We start from the raw sequence: 24,848 nt of genomic DNA, 5'->3' as shown, positions 1-24,848 counted from the left end.
GCTAAGTCCATGGACACCTTTATATCTTCCATCTGTTGCTGCACTCATGAGAAATCAGCACTTAATTCATATTCAAATCATTCATTAAGTGCTCTGGGCATCACACACATCCCGAGCCTCACACATCCTGAGGTAGGTTTTCCACCTATAACCAGCCATGAATGATAGCTCACCATGTGATATCTGGTGCCAGGCAAGGAAATAAGAGATTGAGCTATCAATCAAGCTAAAGAGGCTTCGGAAGTGCTCTTAACTGTCAATAGCACTTATCAGCGCATTAGCATATGATTTCTCAGGAATGCAGCAACAGATAGAAGAGATAAAGGTGTTGATAAATTCAGGTTTCAGAGACCTACATGCTGATATATGCAATTTGTGGGGTTTGAATTTACGGACTAATTTCATTTAATCAGAAGCCGCTTGGAGTAGAATACAACACATTTATGAAAAGAGAAGCAAATGTAATAGGCTGATGTGGATTTGTGCTATAATTTACACCAATTTCTGTATGGAATCATAGTAAATTTGTCTCTCTGTGAAAGGCCGGACCATCCACTAAGCTTTACCTACTTTTTAAACAAAACTGCTGTGTATGGTGAAAACAATTTTGTGTAAAACAGACATTCACCAAAATTTGCAACTTTTTTCATATCCGAATTCTACCATAAGGGTTCGCTCACACTGGTGTGTACATCGGCCAAGTGCTAGCCGATCGGATAGCTTTCACTCCAATGTTATACTGTAGAGCAGTGCCTATCAGCGCTTTTTTCTCTTGGCAATTTGACATGAGAAAAAAAACGCTGGCAGCTTATATCAGACAGCGCCCAACCATTCCAGACTAAAGGCCGCTTTACACACTACGATTTATCTGACAATCTCATTAGCGATGTGACACATCCAGATCGTAGTTACGATTTGCCGAGATTGCACATAGGTCGTTTATTAGCGGTCACACGAAACGATCGCACAAGCGATGCAAAATCGTTCAGCGATATATTGTTTGACCAAGGCGGGCGTGTGGATGTTGTTCGTCGTTGGCAGGGTGTCAAACATAGCAATATGTCTGCTGCGTTCCAAACGATGAACAATATTTTGAAAGTGAACGACGTGTCAACGATCAACGATTTTCAACCTATTTGTGATCGTTGGGAGTCTCTCGTAGGTGTCATACGCAACGACGTCGCTAACGATGCTAGATGTGCATCACGGAATCCGTGACCCCGACGACATATCGTCAGATAAATCGTAGCGTGTAACGCCACCTTAAGAGTGGGTGCAAAACATTGGACTGCACTGATGTCATCCAAGTGCAGTTTGATAAGTCGAGCCAGACAATGGATAAGATGGAAACATTAAGGCTAGGTTCGCACACTGCGTCTTTTTGATGCTGCGTTTTTGTGCGTTTTTGGCCGCTAAAAACGCACAAAAACGCACCTGCGTCGAAAAAACGCATCAAAAAGCGCATGCGTTTTTGCCACGATTTGGTGCGTTTTTGGCTGCGTGTTGCTGCGTTTTTGATCTCTGCGTTTTGCTGCGTTTTTCCAATGCATTGCATGGGGGGAAAACGCAGAAAAATGCAGGAAAGAACTGACATGTCCATTTTTTTTTTTTTAACTCAAAAACGCAGGTAAAAAAAACAGATGTGTGCAGACAGCAAAAATGAAAACTCATAGACTTTGCTGGGGAAGCAAAGTCCTGCAGTTTTGAGGCCAAAAACGCACCCGAAAAACGCGCAAAAACGCCGCGAAAAACGCACTGTGCGCACATAGCCTAAGTCCTCCATCTTTTCCGCACCAGTGCTCCAATTCTCACATGCGAGAGAATCGGAGCCCAGTAAATGACACTCGATCCCGCCCGCAGCAAAGATTGAGCCGAGTGTCATCAGCATATAATACCTGATTCTCTCGCATGAAGGAACATACGCCAGTGCGAGTGAGCTCTAGGTCTCCCCAATGGCTTCTCATTTTCCCCATTCTCAAAATGTACAATGCTGAACTATAAGGCAAAGATGATCAACTTTCTGAAAAACAGAAAGGGCAGTAGACAATATAATCTTAATAATCAGCTTAATGTTCTTTTGTTTACACCTCTGTTAAATTCCTTCTCTTCTACTCTTCTTCTTACTACCATCATATTGAGCCTGATGAAGAGACCTGAGTAGTCTCGAGAGCTTGCTATTATTACCATCTTTTCAGTTAGCCATTAAAAGGTATAAACCACTGAGGACTCTCAGTTCTTCTAAACAATTTTTTATCTCTACTGGCCAACACGGTACAAAGATATATTTTACCTGTTCTCTTCTACTTGTCGCTCTTGAGTATTCCAGACATTAAACGAACCTGTCATGTAAGAAAATGCTATTAATCTGCAGATATGGGGTTAATAGCGTTGTGAAACTGACCGGTGCCTGGACTGTAGCTGCGCCCCCGGCTGAGCTGGGTGTAAGTCTGTGCAGGAGTGTGGTTATAACCGCCACTCACTATGCACCGAGCGCATAGTGAGTGAAGCTGAGCCGGCCCACCCCTGTGACTGTCCACCGAAGCTGCTGGGAGGAATAAAGTTACTTTCTTCCCAGCAGCGGGGCTCTCAGTGTGGCCCTGGGCTTCTTCAGAACGCTATTAACCCTATATGTGCAGGTTAATAGTGTTCCTTTACATGGAAAGTTCCCTTTTAAAGGAGTTTTCTTTGTTTACTGTTAACAGGTACAGTTAGTTTTAAAAACAAACTTTGATTTACCCTCCTTCCTCGGGTTCATTGCTGAGTCTCTGCTGCTGCTCCTGATGCCTTTTATTGTCTGTAGCACTGATGTCACGTTGGTAGCGCTGCAGCTAATCAGTAAACTTAGCATCTCATGCCATTTATTCGGGCTGAGCTCACTTATTGGTTGCAGTGGTGTCTAGGCAATGTCAGTGCTACAGGCAATAGCAGACACTAGGAGCAGCGGTGGAGACTCAGCCCTGTACCCGGGGAAGGTGAGTAAATGGCATGTTGTGTTTTTTTTTAAATTTACACTTGAGTGAAGGGGTTTTTTGGAAGCAGACAATCTCCTTTAAAGGGAATCTGTCAGCAGGATTTTGTTACCTTATCTGAGAGGAAGGTAATGTAGGCAAAGAGACTCTGAATCCAGCGGTGTATCACTTAGGCTGGTTTCACACTACGTTTATTTAACATCCGTCCACAACGTTTTTTTAGCGGAAAAACGGATCCAGTGCAAATGCGTTTTCACTTCAATGCATTTGCAATGGACTCGCGTCCACCTGCGTTCGCATGCGTTTGCGTGCGTTAGACACAGGATCCGTACTTTTGCGTTATTTTAACATGTTTCAAAAACGCTACTTGTAGCGTTTTTTACCTTTGTCAAAATAACGCATCTCACAGGATCCTTCACATTGCGCCGCGAGCTGCAATGCATTTCAATGAGCGCTGGATCCTGCCTAGCAGAATGCGTTGAGTTGCGTTGTAACAGGATCCTGCTTTTGTACTGAGCATGCCCAGAAAGTACTGAGCATGCCCAGAACCAGTCTCGCGTGATCTGTCTCTCTCTCCTCCTCCCTCCCTCACCCTCTCTATCTCTGTCTTTCCCCCTTCCTCCCCTCCCTCTCTCTCCCACCTGAGAGCTGCGGACACTCGTAACCAAGGTAAATATCGGGTAACCACTTCTCTTAGTTACCCGATGTTTACGTTGGTAACGTGTGCAGGGAGCCCGGCTCCTAGCAGCTGCAGACACTCGTAACCAAGATAAATATCGGGTATCCAAGCCCGATGTTTACATTGGTTACGAGCGTCTGCAGCTGTCAGAAGCCGGCTCCCAGTCTGGCACGTTTAGTTCCCCTCACACCCGATCACATGACTCCAATGCCTGCCCCTAAACATCCAGTGACAGGATCCTGCAAAATAACAGATGCGTTAGCATGCGTTTTTTGCTGTAAAAGCAGGATCCGCTTTTGCAGCAAAAAAACGTTCCTGACGCATGTTAAAAAAACGTAGTGTGAAAGCAGCCTTAGATTACTGGCTACAGCTGTTCTGATACAATCAAAGCTTATAGATTTAGTAAAGCATCAGAGCTGAGCAAACTTTGCCAACACCGTGATCTCTATAGAGATTATACATTGACAGTGAGGTGTCAGTCAGAGGAGGGTGCATGCCAGACTGCCCTGCACATGACCTGGTAGTCCAAGAATGATAATCACTAGAAGATAAAGCCTTTAGTTTAAGTAAACAACAGCACACAGCCTGATAAGAAAAGTATAGTTGATTTTTGTTATTTAACCCATACAGAATGCTGACTTCAGATTACATATTATTGTCTGTATTACTAGACAACTTTATGTAAAGGAGAAGAAATTAGATACGGTTAAAAAGATGGAGGATTTCTATAAACTGCGCCATCACAAACTTCATAGATGAAACTCCAGGGTTCTCTGAATTTAGTATACTGATAAGCATAATGAAGGCTAAAATGGCCTTGTTTATTGAACAGCACCCTGCATTATATCACAAATAAATCCCGTCCATGGGTTTCAGGTCCACATCGTCTCTTTGATGTAAATATAAGTGGATGTTATGCAGGCTTTGTTTACATTACGCCTCCTGTCCTCTTTATTCCCCCTCCTTTCTAATGTCTATTTGAAGAGCAGATGTAACATTTTGGAGCCTGGTAGAGGATCCTGATGCATGTGATAATGTAGTGAAGAGCAGGGTCGGGACATGAGCCTACACAGGCAGCATGCTTGTCACGTCTCAGACCTGAACGATTCCAGACAGACACTCTGTGTCCTGCAGAGGAGCACGTACGGCAGTCATAGGAAATATTGTCATAGTTGAAGGAATCACATTCTGCAATGAGAATGACAGCAAAGAACATAATTGGAACCCAATTTGTTACAGCCTGATGAAACTCTCATCTACCGCCTGTATGTCATAAGAATAAGTTATTATGCCAAGGTTGCACGTATCCAATCTAAATAGCAGAAATGTAAAGGTTAATGTAGTGTTTAACAGTAAAACAAAAACAGCTCCAAGATATCCTCCTTCAAAATGTACCGTCTGCATCAGAGAAAAATGACCATGACTTTCCGGTTATGTCTTTTTCCACTAGATGTAACATGTTTCTAAGGGTAGGTCAAAACGGTGCATCCAACCGCATTCGGTTCAACTCTACCAACTGCCATGGCCAATTGCTGCACTTTTTAGTTACTAAAAATGGGCCTATTGGTGAACAGAACTTCGAATTCTGACACAGTGCCACTGTTGGCTTCTGCCTCTCAATCTTGCATTATCAGATAGATTGGTACCGTATATACTGGCGTATAAGACGACTTTTTACCCCCTTAAAATAATGGCTACAGTGGGGGGTCGTCTTATACGCCGGATATACGGGGGGGGGGGGTGTGTATATATATATGTACACTGCAGCGTCCAGGGGAGGTGGGGGCAGCAGCTCTGGAGCACAGGGGAACGCTGCGGCCTGCAGCCTTTGATCTCCTGCACCCGCTCATATAATATGCACAGCCGCTGTCCATCTCCAATGGTGCTGAAATCGCACGCAGTGAGGGGCTGGAGCAGCGGTGCATATTCTATGAGCCTGCGTCCCAGTGTGATCGCACATGCCCCCCCTGTGTTAGATTTGGCCCCCAGGCTGCTGCTCATTCTAAAATAAAAAAGCTTTACTTACCCCTGCAGCGTTTCTCCCCGTGTCCCTGCTTCCAGTGTGATCAGGCAGGCAGAGAGCTCAGACAGAGGACGGGCACACCAATTACTATCTATTGCCAGGTCAGTGTATTTATCTCTTGCCGGAGTGACTTATACAAACGGAGGAGGGGGGAATCTGGGCTCAGTAATTGCACTGTGGCTCTGTTGGTCGCTTGAATTGGTATGGCATTGTTTATGTTCCACTGAGATATATGTTAGATGAGCATGGGATGGTTAACGGAGCTCAGGCAGAAATGCCTGTAAACCAGGGGCCCTAAGGTATAACAGTGCGATCCTTGGATCCAAACCCCAATCAAACCAATTTATTCATTAGAGCTGAAATTTAATGTTGGAAATTTTTCATATAAAGAGATCTTGAGTATTGTATTCATAATAGTGCATTTCCGGCACTATGGGGATTCACTGAGGCAATATGGGTATGCTGCCACGTCTAGTGTGATGATATAATGTAGATCTCTGCTTGATCACCTTATTGTCAATATTTTATAGAGCTAATAAAGTTGATTGTTTTAGGTTTAAACACCTCCTGTTGTGGTTCTTGGTGGGTATAAATTATTGTTGGTGTAGGACCTAAGTATGAGGCCGATGGTTTTTGGACAAGTGACGTATAGGCAGAGAGCTCAGTCTACTGTGCCGATCACATGACCGCACTGAGAACCAGGAAGTGGAAGAACAGAAGCACGGAGCCAGACAGGAGGGAGCTCAGCGCTGGAGGAGGTAAGGAAAGAGGGTTTTATTTTACTATGGGCAGCAGCCTAGGGGCCATATCTGACACAGGGGGACTTGTGCGATCTATAGGGGCCATGGGCAGCACTATGGGGGCGATATCTGACACAGGGGGACTTGTGCGATCTATATAGGGGCCATGGGCAGCACTATGGGGGCGATATCTGACACAGGGGGACTTGTGCGATCTATAGGGGCCATGGGCAGCACTATGGGGGCGATATCTGACACAGGGGGACTTGTGCGATCTATATAGGGGCCATGGGCAGCACTATGGGGGCGATATCTGACACAGGGGGACTTGTGCGATCTATAGGGGCCATGGGCAGCACTATGGGGGCGATATCTGACACAGGGGGACTTGTGCGATCTATATAGGGGCCATGGGCAGCACTATGGGGGCGATATCTGACACAGGGGGACTTGTGCGATCTATAGGGGCCATGGGCAGCACTATGGGGGCGATATCTGACACAGGGGGACTTGTGCGATCTATATAGGGGCCATGGGCAGCACTATGGGGGCGATATCTGACACAGGGGGACTTGTGCGATCTATAGGGGCCATGGGCAGCACTATGGGGGCGATATCTGACACAGGGGGACTTGTGCGATCTATATAGGGGCCATGGGCAGCACTATGGGGGCGATATCTGACACAGGGGGACTTGTGCGATCTATATAGGGGCCATGGGCAGCACTATGGGGGCGATATCTGACACAGGGGGACTTGTGCGATCTATATAGGGGCCATGGGCAGCACTATGGGGGAGATATCTAACACAGGGGGACTTGTGCCCATTATGGGCCCCAGTGAGCTGCTTCTAACCCCCCAGATGTATGCCCTGCCAATCCCCCCCCCCCGCCGATGCCGCAGGTGCTGTACCCGCCGAGCCGCGGGTGCAGGCCCCACAGAGCAGCAGAGTTGTGTGTATTTGTCTGTATGTAGCAGAGTTGTATGTGTTTGTCTGTATGTAGCAGAGTTGTACGTGTTTGTCTGTATGTAGCAGAGTTGTATGTGTTTGTCTGTATGTAGCAGAGTTGTATGTGTTTGTCTGTATGTAGCAGAGTTGTACGTGTTTGTCTGTATGTAGCAGAGTTGTATGTGTTTGTCTGTATGTAGCAGAGTTGTATGTGTTTGTCTGTATGTAGCAGAGTTGTATGTGTTTGTCTGTATGTAGCAGAGTTGTATGTGTTTGTCTGTATGTAGCAGAGTTGTATGTGTTTGTCTGTATGTAGCAGAGTTGTGTGTGTTTGTCTGCATGTAGCAGAGTTGTGTGTGTTTGTCTGTTTGTAGCAGAGTTGTGTGTGTTTGTCTGTTTGTAGCAGAGTTGTGTGTGTTTGTCTGTTTGTAGCAGAGTTGTGTGTGTTTGTCTGTTTGTAGCAGAGTTGTGTGTGTCTGTTTGTAGCAGAGTGTAGTACCATTGTTTCAGTCCAGTTGTGGCTTTATACAGCAGGGAGGAGCATTCCTTGCTGTACTAAGTGAACATTGGAGCGATTGATCTGTCAATGGCCCTTTAAAAACATATTGTACGGCTCTCGCGGAATTAAAATTAACATGTTGCAATCAAAGCAGACTTTTTTTCATTTGGGAGCGGGGTAGTCTTATACAGTGAGTATATCCCAAATTCTATATTTTTAGGGCAGAAGTTGGGGGTCGTCTTATACGCCCAGTCGTCTTATACACCGGCATATACGGTAGTATACGTCACACCAGGTACGGGGAAGTACCAAGCGAAAGGGAAGGGAAACCCTGTGCCTAGGGAAGGGGGCAATGGTGACCCCTGACCAAACCTACCCTGGTCCCTGGGCTCCCTCACCACTTTCGACAGGTTCCGCACCTATGCGCCAAGCCGATACCTGACCCTAGGTATCCCTAGTGCTGGACCATAAATAGTGAACGGGTTAAATGAGCGCTTCATCAACCCCACTAAACAGTAGAGAAGAAAAAGGGACACACACATGGAGAAAATGCATGAACTACTTAGCCACAGATGACTCAGGTAGAAGTTTAGCAACGATACCACAGATGAGTACAAACCACCTGCTTGCAACTAGAGCTTGAATGAACTGAATAATATCACCAGTACAAGTCACGGGAAGATGGGAGTATTTAAGTTCATGGAGAATAATGATAATCAGCAGCTGGATGGAAGGAGGGCTCCTCTAGGTCTTAAAGGGGAACAGCAGGAATAAACAATAGAAACGTTGTGACCTTCTATTGCCAAAAACCACACAACTGTCTGTCAACCATGACACACCGTGACAATATACAGTATAAGGATATTTCTAAGAAAGCCTACCCTTCCAATACATTGATTGTGTTATGCTAGTGTGACTTTCAATGACTGAAATCCATGAAACAACAGCACTGGATTTGTAAATGTTGAGATATTATTTAGGGATGTGTTCAGTTATGAGGAAGAGAATAAAAGGTTTTCCAGGTATATAACTATAAAGATAAATAACATTGCATTTGACTTTTCCCGACACAGTCCGGCTTATATTAGAGGTGAGCCATAAGGGCTTCATGAATAGTGCATGTGGCCTGAAATCTGCAATGCAATGACATCAGAGGAGATGTTAGTAAAGGGTATAAAAAATAATTTCTTTTGAGACCATTCTTGATTAGATTTTTCCATTTCCTTTGATTCTGTATATATAGGTCATCTGTGAGAAGGTCCGTGCTGTAGAAGTCATATCTTGCTACCGATTTTGGTTGGCTTCTTCAGAGGTGTATTCAGTTTCTGTCTTTAGCTATAGCAATAAAACCGCAGATGAGAAAAGGGAGTGAGGATTGGTCCGTTTGCATTGGCGCATGAGTACGCACTGTGCACTATGGGGAGAAAGCACATTTGCAGAGATAATATAATGCTCTTATGTTCATATGCCTGTTACTTTGATACCTAACTGTAGAACATGAAGTATTTTTTGTCATGACTGGCATTTCTTAGTTATAGTGACATTTTAGCAGGGTAATGCATTATAACACACAGAAAACTTCCTAGACCGCAGGCCCGCTGTCTGGGGGTTATACTTGACACTGATCTCTCCTTCACCTCCCATATACAATCTCTTGCCCGCTCCTGCCGCTTGCACCTCAAGAACATCTCTAGAATCTGCCCCTTTCTCACAATGGAAGCGACAAAAACCCTCACCGTGGCCCTGATCCACTCTCGCCTTGACGACTGTAACTCTCTATTAATTGGTCTCCCCCTAACTAGACCCTCTCCTCTACAGTCCATCCATAATGCAGCAGCCAGGGTCACCTATCTGGCTAACCGCTAGTCGGATGCTTCTGCTCTGTGCCAGTCATTGCACTGGCTGCCCATATATCACAGGATCCAATTCAAACTGCTTGTTCTCACCCACAAAGCTCTCCACAGTGCGGCTCCCCCCCTACCTCTCCACCCTCCTCTCTGTCTATCACCCCACCCGTTCCCTACGCTCTGCAAATGACTTTTGACCAACAGCCACACTAATTCTAACCTCCCACTCCTGGATCCAAGACTTCTCCCGAGCTGCACCAATCCTCTAGAATGCTCTACCTCAAGAAGTTAGGACGAATCACAACTTACTCAGCTTCAGACGCACCCTAAAAACGCATCTTTTTAGGGCGGCCTATCACACTCCCTAGGGGAACTAAATTCACATAGTCTCTCCACACCATCTCAGAACATAACCCCACGTCAAACTCCATGGCACCCAAATACATCTCAAGGCTCTGGCCAACTGGCCCAGGCAGCCATTATCTATCCCCCATTTCCGTGAGATGGCTGGATTGTCATTGTAAATAAGCACTTGTACCTCCCCCCCACCCATCTCATTGTAGATTGTAAGCTCTCACAAGCAGGGTTGTCTTTTTCCCTCTAAATATTGTATTTTTTATAACTGTTACTTGTTTGTACATGATCCTTCTGAATTGTAAAGTGCTGCGGAATATGTTGGCGCTATAGAAAGAAAGATTATTATTATAACTTCTATCACAGTTTCTGATGATGATTAGGCAGATTCTCTAACACCATTATAATGAATCTCATTATAGTGCCGTGTTCATACTACTTAAAATCTATCAATGGATTTCGGAGCATATAAAGAAGAGGACAGTCATAGTAGAGATGGTACTTCATGTAGCTGCCCATGTGATGTTATACTGATGCGTTATGAGGTTTATAACCTAGCTTACAGGAATAAAATGCAGGGAGGAATTTTAGAATCAAGAGGCTGAAGAGAAGAAAAGAGGAAACTAAACAGTATAGAAGCAAGTACACCATATGTAAATAAGTGCAGGATGTGATGGACTGCTTCTTTATAGTAATAACGTTTCATTTTTTTTATGATTCAATTGAAGCAAGTTTATTTAACAGAAATTAATGTATACTGAAAATAATAAAGAACTTCTGTAAATAACCCAGGTTGTAAAAGAAATTACTTGGATTTTCTTGGATATATAATTAATGTGGCCACGAAGGTGCCTCATCGCTGCTCTAAAGGCATTACTGTATGTATGGATATACTATAGGCAATGTGTGTATACATTTATGATATCTTCTAATGCCTTGGATTGAATTAGTGGAAAGTCACTTGTTTAAATATGTTTTCCTTTCCCTCTAGACACAATTTGTGGAGAAGAATAATGACGCTCTGCACATGTCACTGGAGTCGCTCATATGCGAGTCCAAAGATAAATTTGTACGGGAGCTATTTGAGTCAGCCAACAACCACAAGGATTCCAAGCAGAAGACTGGAAAGCTCAGTTTTATCAGTGTGGGGAACAAGTTCAAGGTATATTATATTGCTGCAGCTTTTATGGACAGCTCTCAATGTTTACAGTGCATCAAAAGTCCTGTGAAAATGGTTTATGCTCGGAGATGCTAGATGTATTCACTTTTATAGGTTATAGGTTGGTGACAGCAGGGAGAAAATAAAGTAATCTGATTTTTATTACTTGTATCTCTGCTCTTACAGCTTAATTGTTGCAGGAACCATGATTTTTGGTATCCCTACTAGTCTAGGTTTTTGCTATGTTATCTGAGAGCAGCATAATGTAGTCTCAGGGGCCCTGATTCCAGCGATGTGTCACTTACTATACTGGTTACTGCAGTTTTGATAAAATCACTGTTTTCTCTGCTGCAGTTCTACCAGTTCTCTAAATGCTGACTCGTGTATGTACCCAAACACACCATGATTGGCAGATGACAGAAGGTGGCTAATCAGTGGTGGGGGAGGGTTACACACAGCAGGACTGCATGGCACAAAATAACTAGTCCTCTAGTAATAATCTCCTGCTGCTGATAAAACACTGATTTTATTGAAACAAAAGCACACAGCCCAGTGAGTGATACATCACTGGACTCCTTCTCTCTACCACTACATCATGCTGCTCTTAGATTTAATTGTAAAATCCTGCTGACAGATTCCCTTTAACCACCTATACACATTAGACTGTCAGCCAAAACTACCAATATCGACTGGCTCGGTTGACAGTCTATTCTGGATAAGGGCTTCCTGACTTTCCACTGATAGATGATGACTAGGTACACAAGAATTAGGCACAGCTGATTTTGGAGTGCCGATCCTTTTGTTCTTGGAGTAACAAGCCATCACCAGAGGAGTCTGACAGCAGTTTTTTCATACTGAACACAGAATAGCTTAGTAGTGGCAGCGCTCCTGTGTATAGTGATGAGTCTGGGGAGAAGACAGCTATATATTGTGTGTAGGGGGTCTTTAGTTAATAGGCATTGTTCATATTATTTTTTTTGCCAACCCATTGTTGCTGGTTATCTTCTTTCTTTGGTATTTTTGTTACTTATTCCAATACAACTGTCTTTTCCAGTGTACTGGGGCATTATACAGGCACTATCAGAATTGTTCTGGTCATGTGTTCTTCTTTTATACCACCCTAATTGGCTTTCTGACGATGGCTTGTAATCACATACTACCTTACATGTTCTGGGGAATAAAAGGATTTTGCTTAAAGGGAACCTATCATGTCGGGGGTTTTTTTATAATAAACTGCCTTCAATGTGTTTTTGAAATGATGCAATATGCCTCACTAACATGGTTTTAAAATAAAAAAAATACATGTATTGATCTTAAAAAAGACTTTATATGCTTAGATGAATGCAGTACATACCTTAGGTATCAGTCACAGGGGCGGCGCTTTTGCTGGGTTCAGTCACTGTCACTCAGGCACGATCCTATTTTGAATTTAGGTCAAAAATACAAAAAATAACCGGCTTACCGCCAATAATCCAGTTAGATTCCAGCCATTCAATGACTGCCTGCCTATGATAGACCGCCCTGGTCCTCCGGGGGGAGGGGAGGGGGGTTCTCTCACTAAGAGCAATAAGGTTGGGGTTTTTTTTACACTAAAATTAGGTTTTACTTGGGTTTTTACATTTGGGTTTTAAACCTATTCTGAATAGAATGTATTTTCAGTACTATTTTGCAGAGAAATAAAAAAGCCACACATTTTAATAGTCTGTTACTAAAAAGTCAAAATGTGTAATAATAATTGGAGAGTGTAGAAATAGTTCATTTATGATGTATTGTCCATTAGCTTCCGCTTTGTGTGCAGTAGTCAATGGCCCCATCTGCATACATTGTGACGGTTTCATCAAACTTCAAATTCTCTTCTGATTAAAATGTGAAATTTTGAGACAATTTCAACATTTGTAACTAGTACCCTTCTCAGTGTGTCTATATAACATACCTAATTCTAAGCTGTGACAGTACTCTCTTGTTTATCTGGAGACATTTTTTGAACTCCGCCTGTGTTGGTAGATTGTTTGCTGTAGGGTTAGGCCACCTTTGCACAATACGACATTGCAGGTGCGATGTCGGTGGCGTCAAATCGAAAGTGACGCACATCCGGCGTCACTTGCGATGTCATAGTGTGTAAAACCTTTTTGATACGATGAACGAGCGCAAAAGCGTCGTTATTGTATCATCAATGTAGTCTCCGACATTTCCATAATGCCGGTGCCGCGACAGATACGATGTTGTTCCTCGTTCCTGCGGCAGCACACATCGCTGTGTGTAAAGCCGCAGGAGCGAGGAACATCACCTTACCTGCGTCCCGGCTGCTATGAGAAGGAAGGAGGTGGGCGGGATGTTTACATCCTGCTCATCTCCGCCCCTCCGCTTCTATTGGCCGCCTGCCGTGTGACGTCGCTGTGACGCCGCATGGCCCGCCCCCTTAGGAAGGAGGCGGGTTGCCGGCCAGAGCGACGTCGCAGGACAGGTGAGTGCATGTGAAGCTGCCGTAGCGATAATGTTCGCTACGGCAGCTATCACAAGATATCGCACGTACGACGGGGGCGAGGACTATCACACTTGACATCGCAGCATCGGCATGCGATGTCGTAATGTGCAAAGTACCCCTTAGTGCTGTTCTCAATCATAACTTGAAAGCAATGTAAAATTGTTCAGAAATTGCCTACAGATCCGGGGTAATTCTTATGTCCGTGACGATAAATGACCATTGTATGGTAGAATGAAATGGAGGTGTAATTAGGCCTGAATGAACCAGCAACAGGGACCTCAATGTATGTGTGGTGGTGGGGAGAAGGTGGCCGAACACTGGCTACTCAACAAACGTGATAACACGTAAACAAAACCCTATGAATTTATAATTTTAGGCTCAGAAACATCTATTTTTTCCATCTGTTCTTGTGTAAAATCATAATGTCCTGGCAATTCTACAGTCCTTCCCCGTGCCAGGAAGGTCACAATTGCCAGCACTATAGGTCCCTGGCATCTAGAGGGCTACTGCAGCTCATAATGTTGGGACAAATTACACTAGAAGAAAGGAAGCGCAATGGGGTCTTTTACCCTGGTAAATCAGGAGATATGAATGCAATAAGGCTCAGCTTGTCGGGTTGTGAGAAGCCACAACCACTGAAATGCACATGTAAAAACAGCTGCTGCAACCCCGCATGGAGAGGCAATCAAACTTCAGGAACGAATGAGTTAATGCCATGCTGCCAAAGAAATTCCAGATGGCAATGTAGGAATCTTTTATTAAGTCAACGCGTTTCAGAGATCTATGTCTCCTTCATCAGGACAAGAAATCACATTGATGGGATAAGTCAGATACTAACTTTATGATGATTGTGTATTATTAGGAAGTGATGCTTCATCTGTAACTGCAATCCAGGGTGTCTTTAGAACATATCTAGTACCAAAAGGAAATATGGCACTTCTGGTATTGGTGGGTGCCCGGATAGGATCCAGCTCCGTGATCAATATAGAAAAGAACCCACCACTTAAATAATTATTTCAAGGGGAGTTTTAATAATGGTCCAAAAGAAAAGTGCACAGCACATGATGTATCGGTCTGGACTGAAATGTCACGTGTTGTGCACTTTTCCTTCTCACCATTATTAAAACTCCCCTTTGAAATAATTATTTGATTTCCGGGTTCTCTACATACTTGCTAGTGCACCAGGACTGCAGCTGTATTCCTTAAATGCTCTGCCGTTTGCCAGTTTTGGGGGCAGAGCCAGTATGTGGCTTCTCTATTAAAGGGAATTTGTCGCCATGCCCCACAATCTGAGAGCAGCATAATGTAATCATACATACCCTTATTCCAGCAATGTGTCACTTACTGGGCTGCTTAGCGTAGTTTTGATCATCTCCAGTGGATAAAACAGTGATTTTATCACTGTAGGACTAGTAAACCTGCTGCCATGTAATCCTCCTAATCATGAGCTCTGTATAACCGCCTGCCACCACCACTGATTGGCAGATTTTTGTGTATGCTGTGTATAGGCAGAAAGCTGCCAATCAGTGGTATGGGTGGGGTTATACAGTGCTCAGCATTCAGAAATCTGCCAGATCTGCAGCAGATAATACTTATCAAAACTGCAGTAATACATGGCTGGAATCCAGGTCTCTACCTCTGATGATGAGGAGAAAACCTGGTGACCGATTCCTTTAACCCTTTGATATGAGTCCTAATTGTTGCTTGGCCGTTCTCTGGCACCTTGTGGCAGGATGTCTGCAGTGTTCCTTTACTGTTGCGGTTATTCCTATCTGTGTCTTTCTTCTGTGTAGTGATTCTATGCTTTCTTTACAGAGCATAGTTGTAAGTTCAGCTATTCAGCCCCTCAATAGTGAGTAGCACACCTGCCTTCCACGTGAACATTTGTACATGACAAGCTTTTGTAATCCCTGTATTGACTGCTCATCCGTATGTTAACCCCATGTAAAAATGATGCACTGCGGACTGTCAATGCATGCAATCTGTCACCATGCTGCATGCTGAATAGTGTATGAGGCTTCCGCCTACATGTGGTAGATCTAATATTATTGTCTGCTTTTCTTATAGACCCAGCTGAACCTGTTACTGGAAAAACTTCGCAGCACGGTAGGAAGATGACATTATTTTCTTGTTTCTGCAAGCTAACAATGCACGACCGCATGAATTTCCACATTTCCGCCTGCCAAGTATTACTGCGCCCGACTAATATGGTTTGATAATGTCTTTGGGAGCCTGATAATCTTCCAGCAATGTGTCTCTATGAACACACTAGTAACGCTGATAAGCAGCTACACCGGATAAGCTTAAAGTAGGTCGGTTAGCCAATGGACGCACAAAATGGCAGATAAAGACGCAACACTGGAAGCCCAGCTGAACATGTTATGTCAATGCCCGGCTCTTCTGCTCAGTACACTGTGACCATCACCGGCCTACGCACTGATACATGCAGCGGAGTGTTACAAGCATATTCCTTGTTAGGTTATGTTGGGAAGACGCAGTGTTCCAGTGTAAGATTTAGAGAAGACATATAAAATACGCTCTTAAACATGTACAATATTACTTCCAGAAAAATTGTGGCTCAACTTCAGCAACTCTTCAAAAAGAAACCCACTTCTAGTTCTTTGCATAAATAAGACTCAAAGGAATCTGTCAGTATGATGCCACACCGCAAACTATTTATATGTGTATGTAGCTCTTCCAAAGACAAGCCCACCAATACCTTTACCTAAACAGTCTGTTCCTACATTACGGAGAAAACAGCCATTTTGAATTGATATGTAAATCAGGCCTAACAGCTATTGTAGATCTGAAGCATCCGCCACTCCAGCTCTATTCCCCACTCAGTGGTACATATAAAGTATCACTGATTTCTCAGTAATAGAGGCACATACTGGAGATATAAAGGTATTGTTGCATTTGTCTTTGAAAAGGTAGATATTGTTGATTGAAATTGTTTCTGGAGGGAGCTGTCAGCTCCCTGCTGCACCACCCTGCCTGTGCATCTGATTGACTCTGCACACCAGCCGAGATAACGGCACAGAGCACTGACAGAACCAGACATAAGGAGAACAGCGGATGGTGAATATTTTGTATTTTTTGTTATTATCTATACTTGTGGGGAAAATTATTCCTTGTGGGGGCATCACACTCTGTGTGTGTGTGTGTGTGTGTGTGTGTGGGCAGGGGGGTTAGGGGTAGGGTATATGGAACTATCAAAATAGTTTGTGAGGGTCCCAATATCATGTTGAGTGCTGTGGGGGCCCTTATACTATGTCCAGTGCTGCAGGAACATCGTATTGTGTGTAGTTTCTTTATACTTGTATGTCATGGCTGTAGGGGACATTATATTGTCTGTGGGGCTATGGGAGTATGGGGGCCCTCCTACTTTAGGGGGCTGTGGGTTACATAGGGTGTGTGTTGGCCTCACAGATTTATTGGGACATCATAAAGTGTGTAGTGGCCCTCATACTATGTAGAGAGTTGTGGGGACCCTCATACTTCATGTTGAGGCTGTTGGTGACATTATATTGTATGTGGGGCCCCTCATACTGTGTATAAGGGGCTGTGGAGCCCCTTATAGGTGAGTTATGGGGGCCATAATGCTGTGTGGAAGTAATTATGTGTCGCCCTGGGCAAGCCAGGGGACACAGGTCACAACACCACCACACCCCACACTCCAGGTAGGCACATCACAGCTAACCACAAATCCTTGTTGCCTTCCTCCAGAGGTTGATGATGCACACCAGGGGGTGGGCCAGGCGGTTGGCTCCGCCCACCAAGGAGCTCACAGCTCTGGAGGCAGGAAGTAACCAGGCAGTTTAGCCCAGGCAGGGCAAGTGTGAGGAGCTAAAGTGGAGGAGTTAAGAAAGTGAAAGTGAAAGTAGTAAAGGAGGAAAAGCAAGTAAAGTGACAGAGGAGAAAGACAGCCTGAAGGGTCCAGCTTTGTGAGGGCCAGAACAGCAAGGTCAGCAACGGCGGTGACTGTCTGGAGGGGGACCGTTTGGAAGTTCCTGGAAGGACCCCTTTGGCTGTGTGCCCGGTGGTCTGGAGCAGTGTTCCGAAGGACAGTCAGCACCAGGGCAAGGGCCTCTCGGACCCCGGCAAGGCTAGGAGTCGCCAGATTTGCCAAATCCGTCAGTGACGGGGACGCAGCTCCCCCAACAACCAAGTCCCGAGTGAAGGCAACAGCCTGACCATTACCGGGGAGACACCGCCACCGCCAGGGCACCAGTTTCCCCAGGGCCAGCACCTGCGGGCAAAGTGTAGAGCTCCTCCGGCCCAGATTGCAGTCGGGGAGCGGGTAACCGGAGGGAATCCACCGCTACCATCAGTCAACACAGGTGCAAGGAAGAGGGACATCACCGTCACCTACCGGGAGTGCAGGTGCAGCCGTCTGTGGGACCGTCCTACCAGCCGTTGGTTTACCGTACAAACTGTGTCCGTGTGTCAGGCTGAGTGAGTACCACAGTGCCGCAAGGCACAGCGCTGCCCCCACGTCCCTGCGCCCTCCAGGCCCTACACTTTACATCTCATCACTGGGCCCCGGGATCACCAACCCCTACCCACGGAGGGGCAACACAACACCTGGCTGCTCCGCATCACCATCCCCGGGACCCCCATACTGAGCAGCGATGGTGCAATCACCACAACCGTGGGTGGCGTCACGAACTATAACAATCCCTTCACCCAACAAACACCCCCTTTCACTCACGGGCGAGGAGTGTCGCTCGAGAAACCCCGGGATCCGGCCCACCGCTCGAGCCACCAGTGAGCAGCTGCCGGACCCGAGCAGAAGGGGTAAGCGCGGTGTGCTGACACCCTCCTCCCCGCCCGCGACAATTATACTGTGTTGCAGTTGCAATTTATTTTTTTTCTTGGGGGGGGGAGAGGTGCATGAAAGGGTGAGTTGCCCAATTAGTACTTTTGCCACAGGTCTCTATAATTTCTATGTATGGCACTGTTTGATCATGCTCACAGATTGCCCTTTAGACATGTCAATTTAAGTTAAAGGGATAGTCCCATCCCCAAGTTCCTATCCCAATAGGTAGGTGTACTAATAATAATAATAACAAATACCTCCAATTAGAAATGTAGTATAGTTTTCCTAACTGACTAGAAGGACCTGTGCTGATGTCATACCAATGTGACCAGAAGGGGTGGGGCCTCAGCCAAAAGAAAAAAATGTTGCTTCCTGGTATTTGCTATGTTGGCTGAAACCCCGCCGCTTCTGCCCACATGGGTTATGACATCAGTACAGGTCCTTCTAGTCAGTTAGTAAAACAATTCTATAATAGAATTAGCATAAATAACAGGGAGGATGGACAGGCAGGGGGGCGGGAATCACTATGAATACCCACTCCAACTATCAGCTGACCGGCAGGGGCTGTCATTCAAAAAGCCGCTCATTTTACAAACTTTACTGTTTCAAAACCTATACATCCTAGCTGACAACTAAAGGTATGTATAGAATCAGCCTGATAGTGCCAGTATAGCACTGGCTGTAGGTTATATAGAAAAATCCTGGTGATTGGTGCGCTTTAAATACTTTCATCACCGTTCAATAAATCCCACTTACTCCGTGCAAGAACATCCGAGCCTTAATGCATATTCCATGCCCTCTACGGAGGATTTTCTTGAATAATGCTGTGAAGAAACAGCTTTTTTTGTCCTTCCATATCAGGGAATCTAGAGAAAAGTATTGGAGTTGTATAATTTTCTAAGTTGAAGTGACATCTTCCATTTTGTCCAAGGACATGCCGTCTACTTGCACTGGTTACATTTTGCCAAGTGATGATCAATACAGACATTAGAATTTGAAGGACGACCATTCACTTTGTATTTCTGGTGTGCATTTAAAGTACATTGGTCTTGTTTTTTCTTTCCCTTTAATGTATGCAATTCCTGGGCAATGAAAAGGAAGCACAAGATTTGCATTATTGACTTGCTAGGTAGCTAACAATTATCTGTCATCTCCAGCTTTATTTTAGTGGCTTTTAATGATATTTCTTGTGAATATTTCCAATATGCTAACCTCTGTTCTTGCTTTCTTGCTTGGTGCAGTTGTAAAATAACTTTGTACCAATGATCTTATACAAATTTATGTATTGGATTTCCCACAGGGATCGAGCTTCATCCGTTGTATCAAGCCCAATTTAAAAATGACAAGTCATCAGTTTGAGGGAGCGCAAATTCTGTCTCAGCTTCAGTGTTCAGGTAATGTTTCATTTCATTCTACAGTTTAGGTTTTGATAGATTTTACAGAAGTGAAATAAACAAACAATGCACTAGCCGTCCGCAAATATATATATGAATCATCGCTAGCCGTCTGTAAATATACAGAAATCATCACTAGCCCTCAGTAAATATACAGAATTCATCACTAGCCGTCAGTAAATATACTGAAATCATCACTAGCCGTCAGTAGATATACAGAAATCGTCACTAGCCCTCAGTAAATATACAGAATTCATCACTAGCCGTCAATATAGAAAATATAAAGTCATCAGTAGCCCTCAGTGAATATGCAGAAATCATCAGTAGCCGTCAGTAATTATACAGAAATCATCAATAGACCGCAATAAATATGCAGAAACCATCACTAGCCTGTGAATGTGCAGAGCTCATCACTAACTGTCGGTAAATTTATATGTCATCTCTTTCCCTCAGTAAATATGTCGAAATCATCATTTGCCTCAGGAAATCTAAAGTTATCAGTATTCATCAGTAAATATACAGAAATAATCACTATCCATTAATAAATCTATAGAAGTCATCACCAGCCTTCAGTAAAGATACGGAAATTATGATTTGCTGTCACTAAATCTATAGAAGTCATCACTATTTATCAGTAAATATACAGAAGTCATCATTTGCCGTCAGTAAATCTATAGCCGTCATCAGCAAATATACAGAAATTATCATTTGCCATCAGTAAATCTATAGAAGTCATCACTAGCTGTCAGTACATATACGGAAATTATCACTAGCCGTTAGTAAATATATGGAAATCATTACTAGGTGTCAGTAAGTGTATGTAAAGCGCTCCATTCAATTTACGTACACTTACTGACACCTAGTAATGATTTGCATATATTTACTAACGCCCAGTGAGAATTTCTGTATATGTACTGACTGCTGGCATATACGGTATACAGGGTGGTCCAAAAGTAGGTGGACAGTATGTGTAATAGGGTTATCAAACATGGTGTAAAGCGAATCTGACTCAGTTGCCCTTAGCAACCAATCAGATTCCACTTTTCATTCCTCATAGACTCATTGGAAAATGAAAGGTGGAATCTGATTGGTTGCTTAGGGCACCTGAGTCAGTTTCACTTTACACCATGTTTGATAACCCTGTTACACATACTGTCCACCTACTTTTGGACCACCCTGTATATATATATATATATATATATATATTGTATATACATTATATAAACAGTATATAAAACACAAAGAAGGATAAGGTGAGTTCCTGTAAAAAAGATAATAGTAATTTACGCGTTCAGAGTCAGACAAATATTTGTGTGGTATATAATGTAAATTTCTGAGATTCATAACTCCTGTTTTAGGCTGTGTGCACACAGGGCGTTATAATTGCATTTATTGATGGGTTTCTTAGTACAGTTTTGTTACAAATCCCTATGCCAGAGAAGTCAGTGAGAATCCTCAAGTGTAGAGCACATGTTGAGTTTTTCTTCCTTGCAGATTTGACGCAGAAAATAATCTGCAGCATGTCAATTCTTTCAGCATTTTTGTCTGCGTTTTTCACCATTGAAAGCAGTGGAAAAATGCATGCAAAACCCCCCGCATCAAATACACTGCAAAAATGCAGCAAAAAGGCGTCTTTTTGTGCTGCGTTTTTTCATGGCAAGAGAAGCAGAAATGGTGCAGACATTTGTGCAACCAAGTACCATACCTCCCAACCGTCCCGGATTCTGCGGGACTTGCACGATTTATCAGGGCTGTCCCGCACTCCCGCGGCTCACAGCTGATGTCCCGGCTCCTCCCCTCAGTGAAGTGAATAAATTAAATTAAATTATCATCGCTCTGGATTTTCGGGGCGGCCGGGACTCAAACTCGTGGAACTGTGAGTTCATTGTTTCAAAGGCAGCAGCTCTAACCACTGAGCTACTGCCTGTAATGAAAGCAATAGGAAGATTTTGTTATCTTGACCTCTATACTGCAGACACCAGAAGCAGGTTATTCAGCTGCAAAGATGGATGGAGGGATGGATGAATGGAGGGATAGAGGGATGGATGGATGGATGATAGAGGGATAAATGGAGGGATGAATGGAGGGATAGAGGGATGAAAGGAGGGATAGAGGGAGGGATGGATGGATGATAGAGGGATGAATGGAGGGATAGAGGGATGAAAGGAGGGATAGAGGGAGGGATGGATGGATGGTAGAGGGATGAATAGAGGGATGAATGGAGGGATAGAAGGAGGGATGAATGGAGGGATAGAGGGATGAAAGGAGGGATAGAGGGAGGGATGGATGGATGATAGAGGGATGAATGGAGGGAGGGATAGAGGGAGGGATGGATGCATGGATGATAGAGGGATGAATGGAGGGATAGAGGGATGGATGGATGGATGATAGAGGGATAAATGGAGGGATAGAGGGAGGGATGGATGATAGAGGGATGAATGGAGGGATAGAGGGATGGATGGATGATAGAGGGATGAATGGAGGGATAGAAGGAGGGATGAATGAAGGGATAGAGGGATGAAAGGAGGGATAGAGGGATGGATGGATGATAGAGGGATGAATGGAGGGATAGAGTGAGGGATGGATGCATGGATGATAGAGGGATGAATAGAGGGATAGAGGGATGGATGGATGATAGAGGGATGAATGGAGGGATAGAGGGAGGGATGGATGGATGATAGAGGGATGAATGGAGGGATAGAGGGAGGGATGAATGGAGGGATAGAGGCAGGGATGGATGGATGATAGAGGGATGAATGGAGGGATAGAGGGAGGGATGGATGGATGATAGAGGGATGAATGGAGGGATAGAGGGATGAAAGTAGGAATAGAGGGAGGGATGGATGATAGAGGGATGAATGGAGGGATAGAGGGAGGGATGGATGGAGGGATAGAGGGATGAAAGTAGGAATAGAGGGAGGGATGGATGATAGAGGGATGAATGGAGGGATAGAAGGAGGGATGAATGGAGGGATAGAGGGATGAAAGGAGGGATAGAGGGAGGGATGGATGATAGAGGGATGATAGAGGGATGAATGGAGGGATAGAGGGATGGATGGATGGATGATAGAGGGATGAATGGAGGGATAGAGGGAGGGATGAATGGAGGGATAGAGGCAGGGATGGATGGATGATAGAGGGATGAATGGAGGGATAGAGGGAGGGATGGATGGATGATAGAGGGATGAATGGAGGGATAGAGGGAGGGATGAATGGAGGGATAGAGGCAGGGATGGATGGATGATAGAGGGATGAATGGAGGGATGAATGGAGGGATAGAGGGAGGGATGGATGGATGATAGAGGGATGAATGTAGGGATAGAGGGAGGGATGGATGGATGATAGAGGGATGAATGGAGGGATAGAGGGAGGGATGAATGGAGGGATAGAGGCAGGGATGGATGGATGATAGAGGGTGAATGGAGGGATAGAGGGAGGGATAGAGGGAGGGATGGATGGATGTTAGAGGGATGAATGGAGGGATAGAGGGATGAAAGGAGGGATAGAGGGAGGGATGGATGGATGATAGATGGATGAATGGAGAGATAGAGGGAGGGATGGATGGATGATAGAGGGATGAATGGAGGGATGAATGGAGGGATAGAGGGATGAAAGGAGGGATAGAGGGAGGGATGGATGGATGATAGAGGGATGAATGGAGGGAGGGATAGAGGGAGGGATGGATGCATGGATGATAGAGGGATGAATGGAGGGATAGAGGGATGGATGGATGGATGATAGAGGGATGAATGGAGGGATGAATGGAGGGATAGAGGGAGGGATGGATGCATGGATGATAGAGGGATGAATGGAGGGATAGAGGGATGGATGGATGGATGGATGATAGAGGGATGAATGGAGGGATAGAGGGAGGGATAGAGGGAGGGATGGATGGATGATAGAGGGATGACTGGAGGGATGAATGGAGGGATAGAGGGAGGGATGGGTGGATGAATGGAGGGATGAATGGAGGGATAGAGGGAGGGATAGAGGGATGAATGGAGGGATGAATGGAGAGATAGAGGGAGGGATGGATGATAGTGGGATGGATGGATGATAGAGAGATGGATGGAGGGATGAATGGAGGGATGAATGGAGGGATAGAGGGATGAAAGGAGGGATAGAGGGAGGGATGGATGGATGATAGAGGGATGAATGGAGGGAGGGATAGAGGGAGGGATGGATGCATGGATGATAGAGGGATGAATGGAGGGATAGAGGGATGGATGGATGGATGATAGAGGGATGAATGGAGGGATGAATGGAGGGATAGAGGGAGGGATGGATGCATGGATGATAGAGGGATGAATGGAGGGATAGAGGGATGGATGGATGGATGGATGATAGAGGGATGAATGGAGGGATAGAGGGAGGGATAGAGGGAGGGATGGATGGATGATAGAGGGATGACTGGAGGGATGAATGGAGGGATAGAGGGAGGGATGGGTGGATGAATGGAGGGATGAATGGAGGGATAGAGGGAGGGATAGAGGGATGAATGGAGGGATGAATGGAGAGATAGAGGGAGGGATGGATGATAGTGGGATGGATGGATGATAGAGAGATGGATGATAGAGGGATATATAGATACACGACAGATAATAGATAGATAGAGATAGAATCATAGATAGATAGAATCATAGATAGATAGAATCATAGATAGATAGAATCATAGATAGATAGAGAGATTTCAAAAAAAAATGAACCTACAATGCAGCCTCTTACACAGCAGATTACACAGGACACAGCTACATTGTACAGAGCAGCATCTCTATGTCCTGTATTCTAGAGGGAGAGGAAAAGAGGATTTTTTTTCTTCTAATAAAGTTACTAAAAATAATAAAATAGAATAATGTAATTTTATTGAACTTTTTTATAAAATAATAAACATCACAAATCAGCAAATAACATGGACATATTTGGTGTCCCTG

General features: G+C 44.5%; 1 protein-coding gene across 5 annotated transcripts in view; it reads left to right on the top strand.

Annotated features, from left to right (window-relative positions):
* The window catches only part of MYO6 (myosin VI), a 363,126-nt gene that overhangs the window by 231,638 nt on the left and 106,640 nt on the right, over positions 1–24,848 (top strand). For all 5 annotated transcript variants that reach the window (XM_075340184.1, XM_075340183.1, XM_075340187.1 and 2 more), the window contains exons 18-20: positions 11,052–11,222; positions 15,772–15,810; positions 19,824–19,917. In XM_075340184.1, coding sequence (XP_075196299.1) covers positions 11,052–11,222; positions 15,772–15,810; positions 19,824–19,917 — 304 coding nt within the window. The remainder of the gene's footprint in view (positions 1–11,051; positions 11,223–15,771; positions 15,811–19,823; positions 19,918–24,848) is intronic.

The sequence above is a fragment of the Anomaloglossus baeobatrachus genome, chromosome 3 (assembly GCF_048569485.1).
Source record: "Anomaloglossus baeobatrachus isolate aAnoBae1 chromosome 3, aAnoBae1.hap1, whole genome shotgun sequence".
NCBI classification, from domain to species: Eukaryota; Metazoa; Chordata; class Amphibia; order Anura; family Aromobatidae; genus Anomaloglossus; species Anomaloglossus baeobatrachus.
The sequence above is the reverse complement of the archived record's forward strand: the minus strand, read 5'-3'. Positions and strand labels throughout refer to the sequence as shown.